The sequence below is a fragment of the Phoenix dactylifera genome, chromosome 4 (genome assembly GCF_051530095.1).
Source record: "Phoenix dactylifera cultivar Ajwa chromosome 4, Ajwa_hap1_PhDact_Kaust_v1.1, whole genome shotgun sequence".
Taxonomy (NCBI): domain Eukaryota; kingdom Viridiplantae; phylum Streptophyta; class Magnoliopsida; order Arecales; family Arecaceae; genus Phoenix; species Phoenix dactylifera.
This window is the reverse complement of record NC_143193.1, coordinates 46,747,488-46,765,922: the sequence shown is the minus strand read 5'-3', so window position 1 is coordinate 46,765,922 and position 18,435 is coordinate 46,747,488. Positions and strand designations below refer to the sequence as shown.

The window sequence follows — 18,435 nt, the reverse complement described above, 5'->3', positions numbered from 1 at the left end:
TCAACACGGCTATGATGTCTACCGACTGGAAGAGAACCTTCATTACCTTGATACCGAAGCCGCAGGATGCTTCTGAGCCGAGCCATTTTCGTCCGATTAGCCTGTGTATGACCATGTACAAGGCTACGGCGAAGATACTTGCAGTTAGGTTGAGGGATGTTCTTCCAAGATTGATCAGTCCGGAGCAGGAAGCCTTCATAGGCGGGCAGAGCATCTCTGATAATGTGCTAATTGCCCAGAAGTTTATGTTTGACTTTCGCAGGGCCCCGATGAGGAGGAGCTTGATGGGGATCAAGCTTGGTATGGAGAAGGCCTATGACAGAGTGAGATGAGACTTTGTGCAGCAGTTTTTGTAGGGGTTTGGCTTTCATGAGATATGGATTAGATGGGTTATGGGCTGTGTTAGGGCTCCCTCCTTTGCCATCTTGGTGAACGACACACCGTCCCATTTTTTTGAGTCCTCTGGAGGGCTGCACCAAGGCTGTCCCCTTTCCCCCTTGCTCTTCATTATTTGTGCGGATGCACTTTTCAGAACTCTTAGACATGCTGCACTCACTCAGGAGTTGGAGGTCTATAGGCCAGTGGCAGAGGCCATGCCGATTTCTCATTTACTTTTTGCTGATGATTGTTTTTTTGCTAGCCAGGGCGACTAGACAGGCCGCTCGGGTTATTTGCAGGATTCTCCGAGACTATTGTGTAGTGTCGGATCAGCGAGTCAACCTATCGAAGTCAGCTATTTTTTTAGTCCGAAGATCAGGTCGGCAGTGAAGAATTCGATATTGGAGATCTTGGGGGTGGGGGAGCAGGAGGGCACACTGAGATATCTGGGGATCCCGATTTCTAGTCAGCGGCTGCGGAGCAGGGATTATTCCTCCCTTAAGCTGAGCATCAAGCATAGGTTGGAGGGATGGCAGATGCATGCACTCTCTATGATGGGTAGGATCACGTTGGTTTGGTCAATTCTTACCTCGATCCCTTTATACTTTTTATCTAATTCTTTTATTCCTGTGGCGCTTCTGAGGACTCTTGAGCAGCTATTTAAAAACTTTATCTGGGGGAAGAGCAGTGGTAGAGGTGGTATCCACCTGCTGGTGTGGGAGGTCGTGTGTCAGCCGAACCAGTTTGGAGGCTTGGGGGTGCAGTCACTAGTGGCGAGATAGGAGATGCTTGCAGCTAGACATGCAGCTGATTTGTGCTAGAGCCCGACAGTATATGGTCCTTGTTGTTGAGGGCCAAGAACGGAGCTTTAATTACTACCTAAAGTGCGAGCTGGCCGACACCACTCACCGGTCTGGCGGGAGATGTGTGCCCGAGCTACTTTGGTGCTTCCGGAGATCAGATGAGCCATTGGGGACGGGTGATCCATCGATGTTTTGGAGGATTACCGGGTGACCGAGCAGCCGATCAGCTGTCTATCGACCATGGTAGCTAGACTCGGGTAGGCTAGCGGGTCATAGGGTCAGTGATTTGTTGGACCCAGATGGGGGACGATGGAGGGATGGTATGATTTGAGAGGTTTTTGAGGAGCAGTTGGCAGAGATGGTTCTGGCTCTACCGGTCCCATCCCAGACGGAGCATGACAGGCTAGTATGGCTGTCGTCAGGGCGGTCGCGAGTGCGAGCTAAGGACCTTTACGCTTTGATCAGTAGGGAGCCAGCCCGACAGATGGAGGGAGGATGGATTTGGAGGATGCAGATTCACCCACATGTGGCGCTTTTCATCTGGAAGGTGGCATGGGGTGTTCTACTGACCAAAAGTCTGCTGACTCAGTGAGGGGTGCAGATTACCTCGTGCTATGAGTATGCACGAATATCGAGGAGATCATTGATCATGTTCTTTTGCAGTGCCTCAGGGCCAGGGAGATATAGAGCAGATCACCTGCACCTCTTTCCCATTCAGTGGAGTGGAGTCAGCTCAGGACTTGATTCACATGCTGAGGGGCTCCATGCGGAGTCCTAGCTTTGCTGAGGTGGGGATCCTCCGAGTATATTTGGCTTATTATATATGGTTGGACAGAAATGCCGGCCTGTTTGAGGGCAGGAGGTCATTGTCGAGAATAGTGGTGGATAGAGCTATACTGCATGTGAGGGAGGTCACTGCAGCTGCCGCATTGTTTTCTTCTGGAATGGCCAGGGACATCTGGGGTACTCTATCCACTGGTACAACGCCTAGGTTTGCCCTAGTTTCTTGGGTGCCCCCACCACTTGGTACTCTCAAAGTGAACTTCGACGGTAGCAGATCGGTGGACGGCAGGTCCGGAGGGATTGGTTTTGTGATCAGAGACTCTCTTGGCAGGATGATAGCAGCTGGTGGGCGCCGCTCGCCAGGACTCACGGTTATTGGTGCAGAACTTCGGGCAGCTTGGGAGGGCTTATTCTATGTGAAGCGAGTGCTTAGCGCAGAGCGGGTGTATCTTGAGGGGGATTCATCTATGGTGATTGATTGGATCCAGGGTGTGGATAGATACGGGGATGGTCATCCTCTTATCCGGGAGACTCGCAGATTGGCTCAGAAGATGGGCGATTTTCAGGCAGTGCATATGTTCAGGAAGGCGAGCAGGACAGTAAACTGGATTGCTTCCTCTATTTTCTGGCACTCAGGAGAGGTTCTTTGGACGTCTGGAGTAGACATACCTACTTCGTTGTACCTTTTACTTTTTCGTAATTTGGCAGAATATACTCATATTAAAGCTATATAAAATTTGCCGTTTCAACAAAAAAAAAAAAAAAAAATCCACGTGAGATGTATACCACATCTTGCATGGGTGCTCATTGTGATTCACGACGGGGCATCGTGATCCATGTTTGTCCGGCCTTGCGTAAATGCCCTACGACACCAAACGCGTTTCTGACTCCGTTCCTCACGTACGTAACAACGAGAGACACAAGGGTGCCCTCACACATACGCACCATATCTCAACTACTTGTGGTCAAGTTAGCTAAATGACAGACACATAATTTTGAAGTTGAGACTCATCAATCCAAGGTTACATCCTTAGACTAATATTATATATCAATGATCTGACAAATTTCTGATTGTTGGTATTCTATCCTTATCTTGCGTGATAGCCTGCAAAACATGCAATTGATCATGCCCTCAACTGCCTCTTTGCGTGGCCTCACTTTGTCCTCTCAATTTTACTTACCGTACCTAACATTGAAGTGCTGATAAGAACAGCACATTGGATATTTAATACGAAGAATCTCCCTTAATGCCTTTGAAGCATGCAGAAACCTTCTCTTATTGCCGCATTAGTACTACGTACGTACCCAGATCCTGTTCACTAATTGCTAACTCCCCGTTTTATATTTGATCGAGAGGGCGTACCAACAAAACCCTCAACCTTGCACTGTCGATTAAAATTTAATGACTTAGAATAAAAGAAGAAAAGACGAGATCACTAAGGTTCCAGAGTATGACGATAAACTTCATCACATGATCATGTTAACAATTTCGGTTTCCACGCTCAAATGGGAATGAGTCGCATGATACGTACTTTGTATCTTCCGGGCTTTGAAAACCCCAACAAGAGCACATGCTCTTCCATTAGGAGACTCTTTGATTCTTGGGATATGTATTCCCAATTGTGTATCAAAAGTTAGGTAGTTAGTCCATTCATCTGAATGATTCGTGGTCACACTTCTATTGTTATTCTAAAAAGAGACAAAAGGGGAGCAGAAGAGTGAAATTTTTTTAATTAATTTCATTTTTGGTACATAATAAATTTTTATGTATTTTAAATTAATTTTAATTATTTTTTTCGTATTTGAATCTAGTTTAGTACGATCATTTTTTTTGCATGCTTTTTTTTTGAGTGAAATTTTTTCATACGTACGAATCACTAAATAACAAATTTTGCTTTTATGATCGTGCATGGATTTCTATAATAATAGAAATTTGTTCTTTCATATTCTTTTTTTCTTGCATGTCATTTTTTTGAATAAAATATATTTGTGCTTATTAATCATTAAATAACAAACCTTCCTTTTTTGTATGTGCATTGATTATTATATTACTAAACGTTTTGCATTTATATTGGAATGTTTGAATTTAAGATTCAATTTTCTTTTTCCTTTTTGTGCATGCATGAATTATTTTGTGCACATGAAAATGTTTAAATTTTTTATATGCATGCATGGATTTCTATGTTAATAGAAATTTATTTTTTTTTCTTCATGCATGCGTGCATGGATTTCTATATGAATACAAATTACTCCTTTTATATTTTATTTTTGTTTGCATATTTTTCTTTTCGAGTAGAACTTCTTTTTGTGTACGAATCACTAAATGACAATTTTTTTTACGTGTGTTCATAAATTTCTATATTCATAGAATTTTTTGCATGCAATTTTATATTATTAGAAATTTTTATTTGCAATTTTTTTCTATGGGGGAATGATTGAATTTGCTTTTTTTCATTTTGCATGCATGCATCGATTTTTTATTGTGAATGGGAATATCTGCGTGGATTTCTATATTAATAGAAATTTTCATTTTCTTGTACGCGTGTGTTGGATTTCTATATTAATATAATTTTTTTAATGATACATTTTTCTTGTGTGTGTTTTTTTAACGAAACTTTTTTTATGCATATGAATTACTATATAATAAATTTTTGTTTTACGTGCATCCATTTATCAATTTCTATATTAATATAAATTTTTGCGTGCAATTTTATACTAATAGAAATTTATGTACGATTTGTTTTGGTAGGTGGTAATGATTGAATTAGCAAATAATATTTTTTTCTTTCTTGTACTTGTATCAATTCTTTTTGCATTGGAATGATTGAATTAATCTCGTATGTGCGTACATGAATGTCTATATGAATAGATTTTTTCCCTTGTTATGCATATATTGATTTTTTTATTTTCTATATAGGAATGATCGTAGGGGGATGTTTAAATTTTCGATCGATATTTCTATATTATGCATCATGCATACGATTTTTTTTACATAAATCTATATCAAAATTAATTTTTTAGAATTTTTGATTGAATTTTCTTTGTTGTGCAGCATGCATATGATATTTTTGAGTAAATATGTTTAATTTTTTAACATGTTTTCTGAAATTATCAAATCTTTATTTTTTTAATTTTCTGAATTTAGGAAAGGGGGCGGGGTGACGAGCCCGGTTGGGGTTCGCAGGGTATATGGTGATAGAAAATGACAAGTTGAATTATTGGCTAAAGAGCCAATAATTCATAAGCCACCAAACAAATTTAAGTCGCAATCATTGCGTAGCAAGCAGGTTAGCTGTGGGGCAACTTTGACGTGCAACCGGCCGCATTTTTTCCAAAACGAAGAAACCAAGCTTTCGAATCATTGTTCTCAAGGTATTATTTCATGATGTAGTACTTTGTTTTCCTTTTTTGGTAAACAAGCCATCAATACTAATTACACCATGACATGCGTCGCAAGTTCCATATATCATGGATTAACCTTATAAAAATTAAAATGTAAACAACTTTGGCCCGCAAAATTTCCTAATCGTTCCTCGCCTCTATCTTCCCCTGCATTAAAATTAACAAGTAGAGTGTTTGGTTTTTTCATTGATGTATAAAAATGCCATCAATAGTCATATGCTTCATTTTTATTATCTATGTCATCGACGACGATCATTAATCAATAGGAGCCATTTGCTCCATGCAAATTCTACTCAATCCCAAACTGTCTAGTAATGCAAAAACAACAACAACAAAAAAAAAAAAAAAAATCGTCCAACCCCAAACAACATGAACATACTGCGTCTGAAACTAGAGATATTATTTCCTGTATGGCATGTATTACATGATCTTGTATGAAAGATGCAGAAATTTTTAAATGCTTTTCTCACCAATCTGTAAGATTGTGATCTCATTATATAAACAGATATTGGTTTACATGGAAAGTATGCAAAAATTGCTGCAGTGCTTGTTACCATAATAACTTTTTGTAATGTTTGTTATCATAACCCCTGCAGTTCGTTGAGATGACCATATGATAAATGACTGACTTGGCTGCATGCAAGATTGGTGCAGTGCATACGGCATGGGGAACAGTTTCCATTAGAACAGACAACGGAGGCCCAAAGGTATGGGTCTTCTAGCGGGATAAGATAGGAATAGATTGCACCCATGTATGCATGCGGCCATTGGCTGTGGAGCAATCATAGAAAAAGCAAATGAATTAAAACTGCAAAATATTCTAAATGGTTGCAGACTTGGGTTAAGATAAGACTTGGGATGAATAAAGAATCCACGTGGTGAGATGCATACCAAATCTTGCATGGGTGCTCATCGTGATTCACGATGGGGCATCGTGATTCATGTTTGTCCGGCCTTGCATAAATGCCCTACGACACCAAACGCGTTTCTGACTCCGTTGCTCACGTAGGTGGCAACGACCCATTGGTAGCAAAAGCTAGAAGATAGAGAACTAGGGTGTCCTCACACATATCCAGCACATCTCAACTACTAGTGATCAAGATAGCTAAATGGCACACACATAATTATGAAGTTGAGACTAAAGGTTACATCCTTACACTAATTGCGTGATAGCTAGCCAGCAAAACATGCAATTGATCATGCCCTCAACTGTCTCTTTGCGTGGCCTCACTATTTCCTCTCCATTTTACTTACCGTACCTAACATTGAAGTGCTGATAAAACAGCACATTGGATAGTTAATACGTAGAATCTCCCTTAATGCCTTTGAAGCATGCAGAAACCTACTCTCTATGTACGTACCCAGATCCAGTTCTTTTCTTTGTCAACGAGGCACTCTATGTTTCCTCTCGCTCTCCTTTCTTCTTTTCTTTCTTTGTGCATGCAGGCAGGCAGTGGATTTGATTATTTTAACAATTGTCTGTCATTTGGATGAAAGAAAAGAAAATAGAGGACATAATCTTGGTTATCTGAAACACAATAAACTATAAGTAAGGTTTAGTTTTCTAAATTGTTTCCAATGATTCTCAGACCCAAATGGAGAAGGTTGTAATTATCCCTTTCTTATCACTTCTTAATTCTAGTACTGTTTATTACCTGACCATAGCATGCCTGCAGGCCTGATCCAAATACTTCGGGATAGGCTTTTCTTTATCCTTGCTTACCACAACTAGGTAGCAAGGCCTTTCTTGAATACGAACTTTGTCTTTAAACAACCAGGTTCTATAAATGCAAGTTAATTAGAATATTTTTTTAAGAACACTGGTGAACTCATTACATACAAATATAGAATTGTTGCAATATGTCATCAGAAAACCAAATACTGGCATTTAGCATTGTCTTCCATTTTTTTTTTGTTCATTACCTTGCACTGCCCCTCATTTTCATCAGCATATGGTGCATGTTAACTAGTACACCGATTGGACTATCTTTTGTTTGCATTTCAATTTCAATTTTAGGCTGTTTAGAAAATGGATAGAGCATCTGTGGCAGCAATCATAGACTTTGATGAATTGTTGAATATACTTATTATATTTTGCATGCATGTGCATGCAGCATATATATGTGCATGTACGTCGGCAAACAGGGTTAGCTGAGTGGTTGTGCCCCTCTTCCATTAGGAGACTCTTTGATTCTTGGGATGTGTATTCCCAATTGTGTAACAAAAGTTACGTAGTTAGTCCATTCATCTGAATGATTGGTGGTGCATGGCACTTCTATTGTTATTCCAAAAAAAGACAAAAAAGGAGCAGAAGAAAAAAAAATCTTGACCATGTTTGCACATCATGGGCTATATGGCCCTTGAAAGAATCAATGCAACATTTCAATTTTCTCTTAGTAAGATGATTTTCTTGCTTTCCTCAGTTGTGTGAGTTCTTATTTCAGCCACATCTTATCTAAACTTTTAAATCTGAGCCTTGCATATTGTGTTACTAAATGATTGCTCTTCTTATCCTCATCTTGTATTCTCAATTCTCTGTATTTCTTGCATATTTTCAATCATTGTTTTCAGTAATTGTTGTAAAGAATATTTGTTGGAATCATGGTTAATCCCAAAATAACAAGTATTGGAGTAAATATATCTATCTCTACATATAATGCTAACTCCAGAGGCAGCAACTCCACAATTAAGTTATATACTAAACTGCCCTCAGTCTCCCATCGCGATAGCTCTAGAGCCCCGGTCGTCCTTTCCATCGAGAAACTCTTTTCCACTCTATCATGTGCAGAGAATGTGCAAGAGACTAGTTCAAGTAACTGCAGAGTAGTTCTTTTATTTTCGCATTCTTTTTTTTTTTCAAGATTTAGCCATGTATTTACAAAGAATTGCTGGAGTTGTAACTTTGCTTCTAGCTCAGGAAGTCAAGGATACTGAAGATGTAGTGAAGTTGCAGTTTGAGCCAGAGTTGCTTCCTCTCGTTAAAAAAATTCAACATCAAGTCTCCTCTCTCTATCTCTCTGCGGTACGCCTATGTATCATAGTTTCTAATACAACATTTGTCTATGTGATTCCATTTTGTTGTCTTGTAATAATGAGTTTTATGTTTTTCCTAATCTGTGTTAACTTTTTTTTTCCTGAGAAAGGCATTGATGATCTTCTCATCAAACCCGAACTCGATCATCTTCCAATTGTTGACCGTGAAGTAGTGTTCAAGCTCAAAGATGAGCCATCACCTTAGATGAATTCTCATTCATCTGTGCGTTCAATACTTTAGAGCAGAGATCAGCTGTGTAGCATTAAAATCCTGTCAAGCTTGGGATACCTTATGTTGTTTGTACACATAGATGTTCATAGCTGTATAAAGATGTTACTTAACCTAGACATTCTTGTGTTTCCCTTTGTAAAGGTCAAATTATTACATCCATTTCGCCATTACTTACTCTTACTTTAAGGAAATGGATTTGATTTGATATCAAATATATAGGAAAAATGAAGTTCATTAGTTATCAATATAAGCTATATGCATAAACATTCATTGAAGATTCTAAAATAAACTTTCAACCATGATAAGTCGACCGATAATAAGAATCTTATTCGAATTACATTAGAGACTACATTTGACATTGCAACTAATAACTTCAAACCATCAAACCATGCGACCAACCCACAAAGGGAGCTTTATTCGCCATTCTATGCTGAAATTAAGATTTAAGAAACTGGGTAAACCACTCAGCCGAGAGCTTTGGATGTCGTTTTAGGTTGTCTTTGTAGTCAATATAGGTGAGTCCAAAACGTTGAGTATAGCCCTCATTCCATTCAAAATTATCAGTGAGCGACCATGCGAAGTATCCTTTCACATTCACTCCTAACCTGTAAAAATTAAAGACATCTAATAATACGGATTTTGGAGTGAAGAGTTACTAGCAACAATTTGTAGTCATGTTAGATGGTTTAAATAGCACTTAAGAACTGCTATGATTACCTTGTGTGCAATGTAGGAATGGGACTAGTGCAAATTTTACATTTATGCAAATATTAATTATAGTATATCTTTAAGTGCATGTTAGGCCAAACATATAAATTTCTTCAAACACAGTATAACGATAGTTGATGTCTTGATCATGTTAGTGGTATAAATATATGTAGATGAATTTCGAAAACTCATATTCTATATGAGTGGATAAAATTTAATTTCATGATATTAAGTCCCATTTGGTATTATCATTAGACCATCTTTTTATTATTTTTTTTCTTCTTTATGATGATATAAGATATTCTACATATTCTATACATGCATCTAAAATATTATAATATAGCTTTTATTTACAACTTACCACATGGCTTGCCTAATTGCACTCAGATGAAGATGCAGGTAGTCCTTACGATCCAAATCATTTAGTGCCTCTTCCAATGACAAGTCCGGGTTATCCACCTCACAAATTCCTGTCAAGTGCATTTAATCAAATTATAAAGTAACATTTACATAAAAATCATTAATATTGTACTAGCTAGGTATAAAATTCTCTACAAGCTAAATAGTAGGAATTTCCTACAACTAGCCACATGCTATGATTAGATAGGTAAGAAAATTCAGTAAGATTTTTTTAGCCAACCACATCCAGTGGAATGCATTTCATCTGAAATTTCATAATTAACATAATTCGACCATATAATGATGTTTTAAAAATTCCTACAATTAGAGATCTATTTGATTATCAAACTATGAGTTGCCACATATCAAATAAGAGTTACTATATAAGACATTAAATGTCATCAGTTCTCTTCGATAAATATTTTTAATGGTGCAAATAGTCTAGTAATTCAAATCTTAAATTATTCATTTTTATTATGCTTCTTTATAAGAAGAAGATAAAGAAAAATCAATGCCCAATTAATCCTATGGATTTGGTTTCCTTGCATCATTTTGTATCTCATAACTTCACACCATACAGCAAAAGAAGGGCTCTCTAACTATCACATATAATTTATCCATGTTGATACAGAACCTTATTATTTGATTTATAGCACAAATTAATAAAAATAAATTCCTTATTTCCAAGAAGAAACAATTGTTTACCTTTTAGAAGAATTAATATATGTTACGAGAGAAACCAACCTATCTTTATATTTCTGAGAAATAGAATAATCAATACACACTCATTAAAATGATATTTAGATATGCATCTTCTTCTCTTAAGGAAAAAGGAAACCATGATATTACACTTAAATTTATGTATAATTTATTTATTTTACCTTGTATTTGGATTACATTCAATCCATTTACATTTTTAAATGATAAATTTTTCCATGAAGCACTAACTTCACATCGAAAAAGAAAAACAAATAAGGGACTTTAGACTCTTGTTTTATCAATGTTAACTAAGTTTTGATGCAAGAGTAAATTTGCATAATAATGAAAAAGCACAATAACAGAAAATGTAGAACTCATAACTTTATTAGCAAATATCAAAATGCATCATCATATAATCATAACTCATAAGTATGGATATATATACCCATAATAGTGAAAATAATTAAGGATGCGATAGGAATTTTAATATATGAATACTAACCATTCTCAGTGATGTAGATTGGCGGATTGTGATATCTCCGCTTTATATACCTCAAAAGATCCTTCATACCATCAGGGTACACATATATCCAAGTGCCGGACTGAAATACAACGATAATGAACATACAATGATAATTAGTAGTGTTAGTCATTTATAAACAACATTGACATCAATCCTATTAAATATATTGATGTTATTATGAAAATTTCAGTATTACTTGGTTAAAACACTAGTATGCTTGATGAGTCAGCATCTTTATATCGTTAAATCTTATTGAAGTCTTCTCATCAAGTATATTTGTTTGCATTGATAAATAATAGAAGATGAATTATGATATCTTGTAATTTTTATGATCATTTGTTATTTTTAAGAGTAATAGAGGGAGACCCACCGTACTATAGTTATCTAGATCTAGAGTTTTAGTAATGTATTATTCAAGAATCAAAACTAGAAACTTTGGTTACCAAGTAGAGGATTGTCACCACTAGGACAAGCCCCCATTAATAGAAAATTAGTTTATTGTAAGGTACATAGATTCTTAGATACATTTTGGATTTCATATAGTGAATAAGTAATATGTGGATTTTTTAGATTTATAACTTACCATTTTCTATCACCATGTTATCATTTTTTGGTATATTTTTAGTTAGAAATACTTTAAAATTATATTTGATAATCATTAAGTGCAAACTTATGAAACTTAATTTTTGCATTTTTAATTCAAAAATAAAAACTATAAAATAATAGATTTACCTCATCACCTATTGGAACTCCATCTTTGCTCTCTGCATTGAAATATATCAATAGATTAGCAAATTCTAATATACACCAAAAAATATAAAAATAAAAACTACAGAATCATAACCAAAATCAAAATTTTAAAATATATTGTATCCCTTTGTTGTTACTAATCACAGATTACTCCTTGTTGTTTTTTTTTTGTTATACTTCTAGCTTAATCAATCAATCCATAAAGATAATTTAAATGAAAGCCTAGCAAATGTCTAGTAAAAATATTTGGTTATTAACTAATAATTGTATAGATAAATATGATAATATAGAAATAAATATCTTGATTCCTATAACATTTATTTGGCAACTTTATGATTATGTAAGTTTAATAAACTCTACTAACAACATTTAGGAAGAAAGAATTGTATATCCTTAGTTTGAGGTAAGTTAGGTAACTTGATCTCAAATTAATGTAATAATTTTTAAATTTTTGAGTTATCTTTATAAGAAACCACACTGATTATGCTATCATCACAATTTGTTTATCAATAAGTAGCATATATATCTTGAAAAATGCTATATCGATTTGATATGTCGACATATAATGCTGCTACTGCTACCAAATATGAACTTATAAGATCATAGAAATTACCTAATTGTTCAGCATACGCTTCATTAATATGAAGAATTGGTGAATCATCCGGTGATATTGAAACAGAGCGTGCATATCTTGCTGTATAGTAATTGAGACCGATGAAATCAAAAGAACCCTTAATCATCGTTGATTCCTCATCAGTGAAGTAGGGAAGCCTATCCCGTACTATAGCTCTCATGTTGAAAGGATAATCTCCATGAACTAGTGGGTCCATATACCTGATGAGGACAAAAATATCGTAAAATGTATTAAGAAAATTTGAGATGAAAATGTATCATATTATAGGAGAAGAGTATTTTTTATATATAGATTTGTATACTATATTATTGATTTTGCTTTAAAAAGAATAGCTCTCATCTTTGAGGTACTATGACATGTATTTGATTCAAGATAGTTTGGTTTTACATTTTGTTGACAACAATTTCTATTTTTAATCTTATATTAGGATTAAGTTCCTATTCAATTAATCACTATTGGTTGAGAAGAGAAGATAATGATTACAAATGATTAGACTTGGATATAAATGTACCTCTCTTCTCTCCCCTCTGTGTGTTAAATTGATCAGTTAAATTCGAATAGAGTTCATGATTATGCATCTTTTCTATATACAAATTTTAGTGTGTAGGTCCCCAAAATGAGAATGCTAGTTTCTCGATGAAGATACAAATGGGCACTTTCCTAGTAGCTTAAATATCCTCCGAACATAATTTTTCGAGAAAAAATAAATTATGAATAAATTTGTACAAAATCTAAACTACAAGATATGAGCATTATAAAATTTTTGACATGAATAGGCCAATTCTGTAATGTTAAAATAAGTGAAGAAAAGAGTACATCTCAGGATTGTTAATATAAACAATATATTGTTTGCATGCATATGAACATTCTGATTTTGTGTTAATTATATTTTGTATAAACTTACCATGCAAGCATGAAATCAAGAGCCCTAGCCTTTGCCTCGTCGTTCATATGCAAGTGATCATATGGTTCATACCACATACACACCAAAGTAATTCCCACTTCTCCTTGTTGTGAGGCCTGCAATATAATTAGTATTAGATTAAGGCCATATTTCTAATGCATGAACAACTATAAAAGCTGATTATATGTGAAAATGGCACACACATAATATGTTTATTAATATGAATACTACTTTCCAAAATATTGGATTTGTAAGATGATTTATGTGGGAGTGAATTTTAGATAAATGACAAAGTACTTTACTTGGCAAAGGCAGAAGGAAAATTTTCTTAGATTATTGTCAAACTATTTATATAGGACATGGTATTTTAATTACTACTTAATATTTCTAAACTTTTGATGAAATTATATTTCAACTAAATGCAATGTTAAGAAAACTTATGTACAAACATTTGTTACCCTATTTTTACTAACTCTTTTTATTTTCTTTTTATTTTTTTTCTTAAGGGAGGAATAGTTTGAACAAGATTCTATGTTGATATAACTCATTAAGCTAAAAGCAGACTGAAAAAGAAATTATGATGGATCTAAAAGATGCTATATATATATATATATATATATAGAGAGAGAGAGAGAGAGAGAGAGAGAGAGCATTGAAACAACAATGACATGACAATCGTAACAAGAATGAATAATATTAATAAAAATGATATCAAAAAGGGTTTTAACCATGTGTGTTTAAAAGTAAGATTAATAAATATTTAACTTTAGTATTTTAAATTTTCTATATACCTGAAATTTATCTTTGTAGAGTCTAGCTGCTTCAGCATGGGCTAAAATAAGATTGTGCGTAACGGTATATGGTTCTACTGTGGAGTCGCCTACTGGGCACCCAAGAACTTCAGAACATCGACCTGGAGCATGAGTTCCAAGGCCGTAGCCAAGGCTGCTAAATGTCCATGGCTCATTTAATGTGATCCAATGCTTGACCCTATCTCCAAATTCACGGTAACATATTTCAACATAGTCCTTAAAATCATCACTGTAAATGAAAGAGAATTAATCATTATGATGTCTACTTCAGTAATTGGTGACTAGTAAATGATGAATATTAGTTTAGAAAATGAAACATCATATCATATAAATTAAAGGAAAAACTTGTACTAGTAAGTGGACTACGGGACTATGATTCTTACACAATCCTACGATCCAAGAATCCTCCATACTCATCTTCAAGGGCTTGTGGCACGTCCCAATGAAACAATGTCACAAATGGCTCGATGCCTATAATCATAAAGTTATATTTGAATAACAAAAATTCATAATCACACCAATAACTGTAAAAAAAGAAAAATATCCTTCTAATGTACCATTATTTATCAACTCATTTATGAGATTGTTGTAGTATTGAATTCCTTCTTGGTTGATTCCACCTTCCAGTGAGCCCTCTGCAAGGAGAATAAATTGTATGCCGTTGAGAGAGAGAGAGAGGTGCAATTTGTATTAAAGACATTATAGAGGAGAGCTGATCGTGGACAAGACTTGGGCATAAAAAATGTCAAATGTTAAATAGGCCCGACCAAATTTCAACTAAATATGAATATAGTTTAGACTCAAAGGCCCAGCCCATGATCAACTTTGTTATGGAGTATTTTTTACCCTTTTCCTTTTTCAATAGAAATGAAGTGGGGTTTTAAAATGGATCAATTCTCATAGAGGAAAAACTGCATCGAGTTAAATTAAGCTTACTTGGTAAAATCCTTGACCAGGAGATGGAGAATCTATAGGCATCCAAGCCCATATCCTTTAACAACTTCACATCTTCCTACAATGATGCGTAAAATCTTCAAAATTTCTCTTTTTCATAACACTAAAGATGATGATTGGAAACAAATTAACTAAAATAAATCTTGGATATGTGTTTGTGTTTTTACCTGATAGCGGTTGTATGAATCCACTGCTACATCCCCGTTACTTTTATCAGCAATTTTATCTGTAGCGAATTGCAAGATCTGACATCTTTAATTCAAAAAAAATAATAACATGCAAATACAAGCTGATTTGCTATTGGGTGGGCTATTCAAATTTCTATGTGGTGCATAACTATGATTGGTTTGCTTTACTTGTGTCCATGAATTCATGTCGAGTCAATTTTATCATCAACTAAGGCTTAATGCACCCAAACATGTTGACGTGACAGCAAATATCTAACAATTACACCATGTTATCTGAACTATGTGAGAAAGTCTTTTAAGATCCAATAGGTTCGTAACAAATATGAAGTCAAGCTAGTATGACCATCCGCTTTGTGCCACCATTATTTTTGACTCCATGCTCGGATATAGCGTGGTATAAAGGCGATGTTAGTACATGATAAATTGATAATATACAAAGGCCAGCATGACTTCAACATGCTTAATTGGGTGGTAGCAACAGTGCACCAAGTAGGCCAGATGCACAACTTTGACCGTTGTACCTACTAGACTAATAAAGTTGAAGTCACCATGCATGTTTTATACATTGATAAACAGAACGAGTTAGACTAATAAAGTTGAAGTTAGCCCCCCAGGCAGTTTAAGCGGTGAAGCCTACTTAATATTCAATCCTATTTGTAAGAATTCATGTGGGTATATATTTAGTCCCATATCGGCTACATATTGAAAAAAATTAGAATGCTCATATAGAACCGAAAAAAAAAAAAAAATCAGATAATACCTTCTGATTAGTCCATATTTAAGTCTATATCGGCTATATATTCAATAATTTTGGATACTTATATAAGATCAATAAATTTAAATAATAATTTTTTTGAATAAAATCTTAGGTTGTAATACTTATTTATTAAGTACTATTTTTTAAAACTTAATATTGGTTTAAAGAGTGAGCCGGTGCCGGTCTGGGATCGGTGTATATGTGGCTGCAAAGACTCGAGCACTACGAAGCGGTGCTCCTCACAAACCACCAACTCGGTGGTTTGGTTCCCCATGAATAAATGATGGGTTTCAGTCACTGGTGGGAAGAAACGTAAAAAAAAAATTATGCATGGTGAAGCTTACTTAATATTCTACAACACTATTTGTAAGAATTCGTGCCGGCATATATTCAATTTCATATCAACTGTATACTAAAAATATTTTAAATCCTTACACAGAACCAAAAAATCTAGATAAAACCTTTTGGTTAGTCAATATTTAGGTCTATATCTGCTAAATATTTAATAAATTTTGAGTCTTTATATATATTAAAACGGACTTACTAGAAGAGACTGAGTTTTGAAATTCAAATTTACATAACAGCTATGAATTTTTGAGATTGGACTTCTCTTTCACTTGCGCAGTAGACTCAAGACTCTTCTGGTGAGTCCGTTCTAACAATATAGAATAAATAAATTTAAATAATAGGTTTTTTAGGATAAGATTTTGGGTTGTAATACTTGATTATAAGTACTTTTTTTTTAACTTAATATTGCTTTAAAGAGTGAACCGGTGCCGGTCTGGGGTCGGTGTATTGTGTCAAGGCTGCAAAGACTTGAGCGCTACGATTTACGAAGCGGCGCTCCTTCCAAACAACCAACTCGCCGGCTTGGCTCCCCATGAATAAAATAGTAGGGTTGAGTCCCGGGTGGGAAGAAGCGTAAGGGAAAATTGAAGGGGCCCATAGGAGAGACCTGGGAATTCGCGGCAAAACGTGTCCCATATGGTGGTGCCCCTCGAATCCACGCCTCCTTCAATCTGCAAAGGGATTATGTGCAATGGAATAAGTAATGGCAAGGGGACAAAAGATAAATAAAAAAAACTAATGGAATTATGTGCTTGAATCAAATAATTAAACTATATCTTAATTGTTCATAGAATGTAATATATTATTTTTATCAGTATACCAAATAAATTTGAGCTAAAATATTTTTTCTATTCAGAAAAAATAAACAAGACCATATAATCCATTTTATTGAAAGCAAAAAAAGAAAAAACAAATGAAGCAATATAATCAACTAGAACATGACATTTTTACTTTATGGTGTGCATTTTGCGGTGCAAATTAAGTACTGTATATATAGTCTTAAATAGCTATCATATTATCTATTTCGGAGACGACGGTTCGTCATTGTTCATCTCCAAAACCAAACACAATGCTCATTTAGTAGCAGATACAGTGCATCGTGTATTAAATAATAGCCGTTGATCTCTAGAGGGCTATTCGAGACTGTATAGCACCCTGTTGTGCAAAACGTGCACCATAGATGACTCCAGCTGAAAATTAAAATTTTAGTAGTGGTGCTTTGTTGATGATCTAACATGATGTTGATACAGCGCTTGATGATTCACATGCAGGGATCCAACCAATCCATCCCATCAAAGTATCTAGATTGGTGAATTAAGTGGGTGCTCGTAGCATCGTTTTGATCATTATTTTGAACCTTGAAATTAACTTGAACAACGTAAAGAAAGAAAAAAAAAAAAAAAGATAAATATGGATGTTTTAGAAGGTGGGGGTGACCTGATAAGCGGAGGAGGCAGCTCCAAAGGTGAACCCAGGAGGGAAGCTCTTCCTCCCCAAAAGGACAGAAGGCTTGGCCTCCACCGCATCATTCACTACAGCAGCACCTCCCCTGATGCAACGGACATTAAGGGAATGAGAGGTCTTATTAGTAGAAAGAGGCATCCTAGCCTTCCCTTCAAGGGAAGCCAACCCCTTGGCGTTGCTTCCAAGTCTAGGGAGCTGGGAAGCAGCATGAGCTGTGGCACTCGGCACCACGCTAAGAAGAGCCATGTTGATAACTTCTAGGAGGAGAGTGAAGAGGCTAGCTTGAGCTTTGATGGCCTCCACCCTTGTGGTTGGTCCAATTTATAGGAGATCATGAGATTCGAAAAAGACTAAAGACAGGTGGTTGGTGGGAGAAATAAATGACGTGAGTTTGTCGTGCCCGATAAGAAGAAACTCATCTACTGCAAATGTACAACTACTGTAAAAAAAAAAATGTGGTTGGTGGGAGAAATAAATGACGTGAGTTTGTCGTCCCGATAAGAAGAAACTCATCTACTGAAAATGTACAACTGCTGTAAAAAAAAATTATCTTTAGAGAAAGCACGTGGGTGGAAAGCATTTTAAATGAGCCATAGAGTTCAGATGATGACAAGGTAATGGTAAGAGATAACATTTTGCATGTGTTTTCGATTGTTTATTTGAT

At 35.5% G+C, this 18,435-nt stretch overlaps 1 protein-coding gene across 1 annotated transcript; it reads right to left on the bottom strand.

The window, feature by feature from the left end:
- Positions 1 to 8,916: 8,916 nt before the first annotated feature.
- On the bottom strand, positions 8,917 to 18,075 carry LOC103714455 (furostanol glycoside 26-O-beta-glucosidase-like). Its single transcript, XM_039133726.3, has 13 exons — positions 17,745 to 18,075; positions 16,915 to 16,978; positions 15,182 to 15,240; positions 14,997 to 15,072; positions 14,618 to 14,695; positions 14,444 to 14,531; positions 14,040 to 14,289; positions 13,249 to 13,364; positions 12,324 to 12,544; positions 11,693 to 11,724; positions 10,940 to 11,039; positions 9,701 to 9,809; positions 8,917 to 9,236 (listed from the first exon to the last, which is right to left on the bottom strand). Exons 1-13 carry the CDS (start codon positions 18,015 to 18,017, stop codon positions 9,068 to 9,070), a joined length of 1,635 nt encoding a protein of 544 aa, XP_038989654.2. The 5' UTR covers positions 18,018 to 18,075; the 3' UTR covers positions 8,917 to 9,067.
- Positions 18,076 to 18,435: the final 360 nt, after the last annotated feature.

Bases quoted from the DNA above. Each gene is read 5' to 3' on its own strand.
- LOC103714455 (XM_039133726.3), bottom strand. From the start codon at position 18,017: ATGGCTCTTCTTAGCGTGGTGCCGAGTGCCACAGCTCATGCTGCTTCC. The intron at 11,040-11,692 runs GTAAATCTATTA...GTTGTATTTCAG, and splicing joins GAGTTCCAATAGGTGATGAG to TCCGGCACTTGGATATATGT. The intron at 9,810-10,939 runs GTTAGTATTCAT...TGCACTTGACAG, and splicing joins AATCTACATCACTGAGAATG to GAATTTGTGAGGTGGATAAC.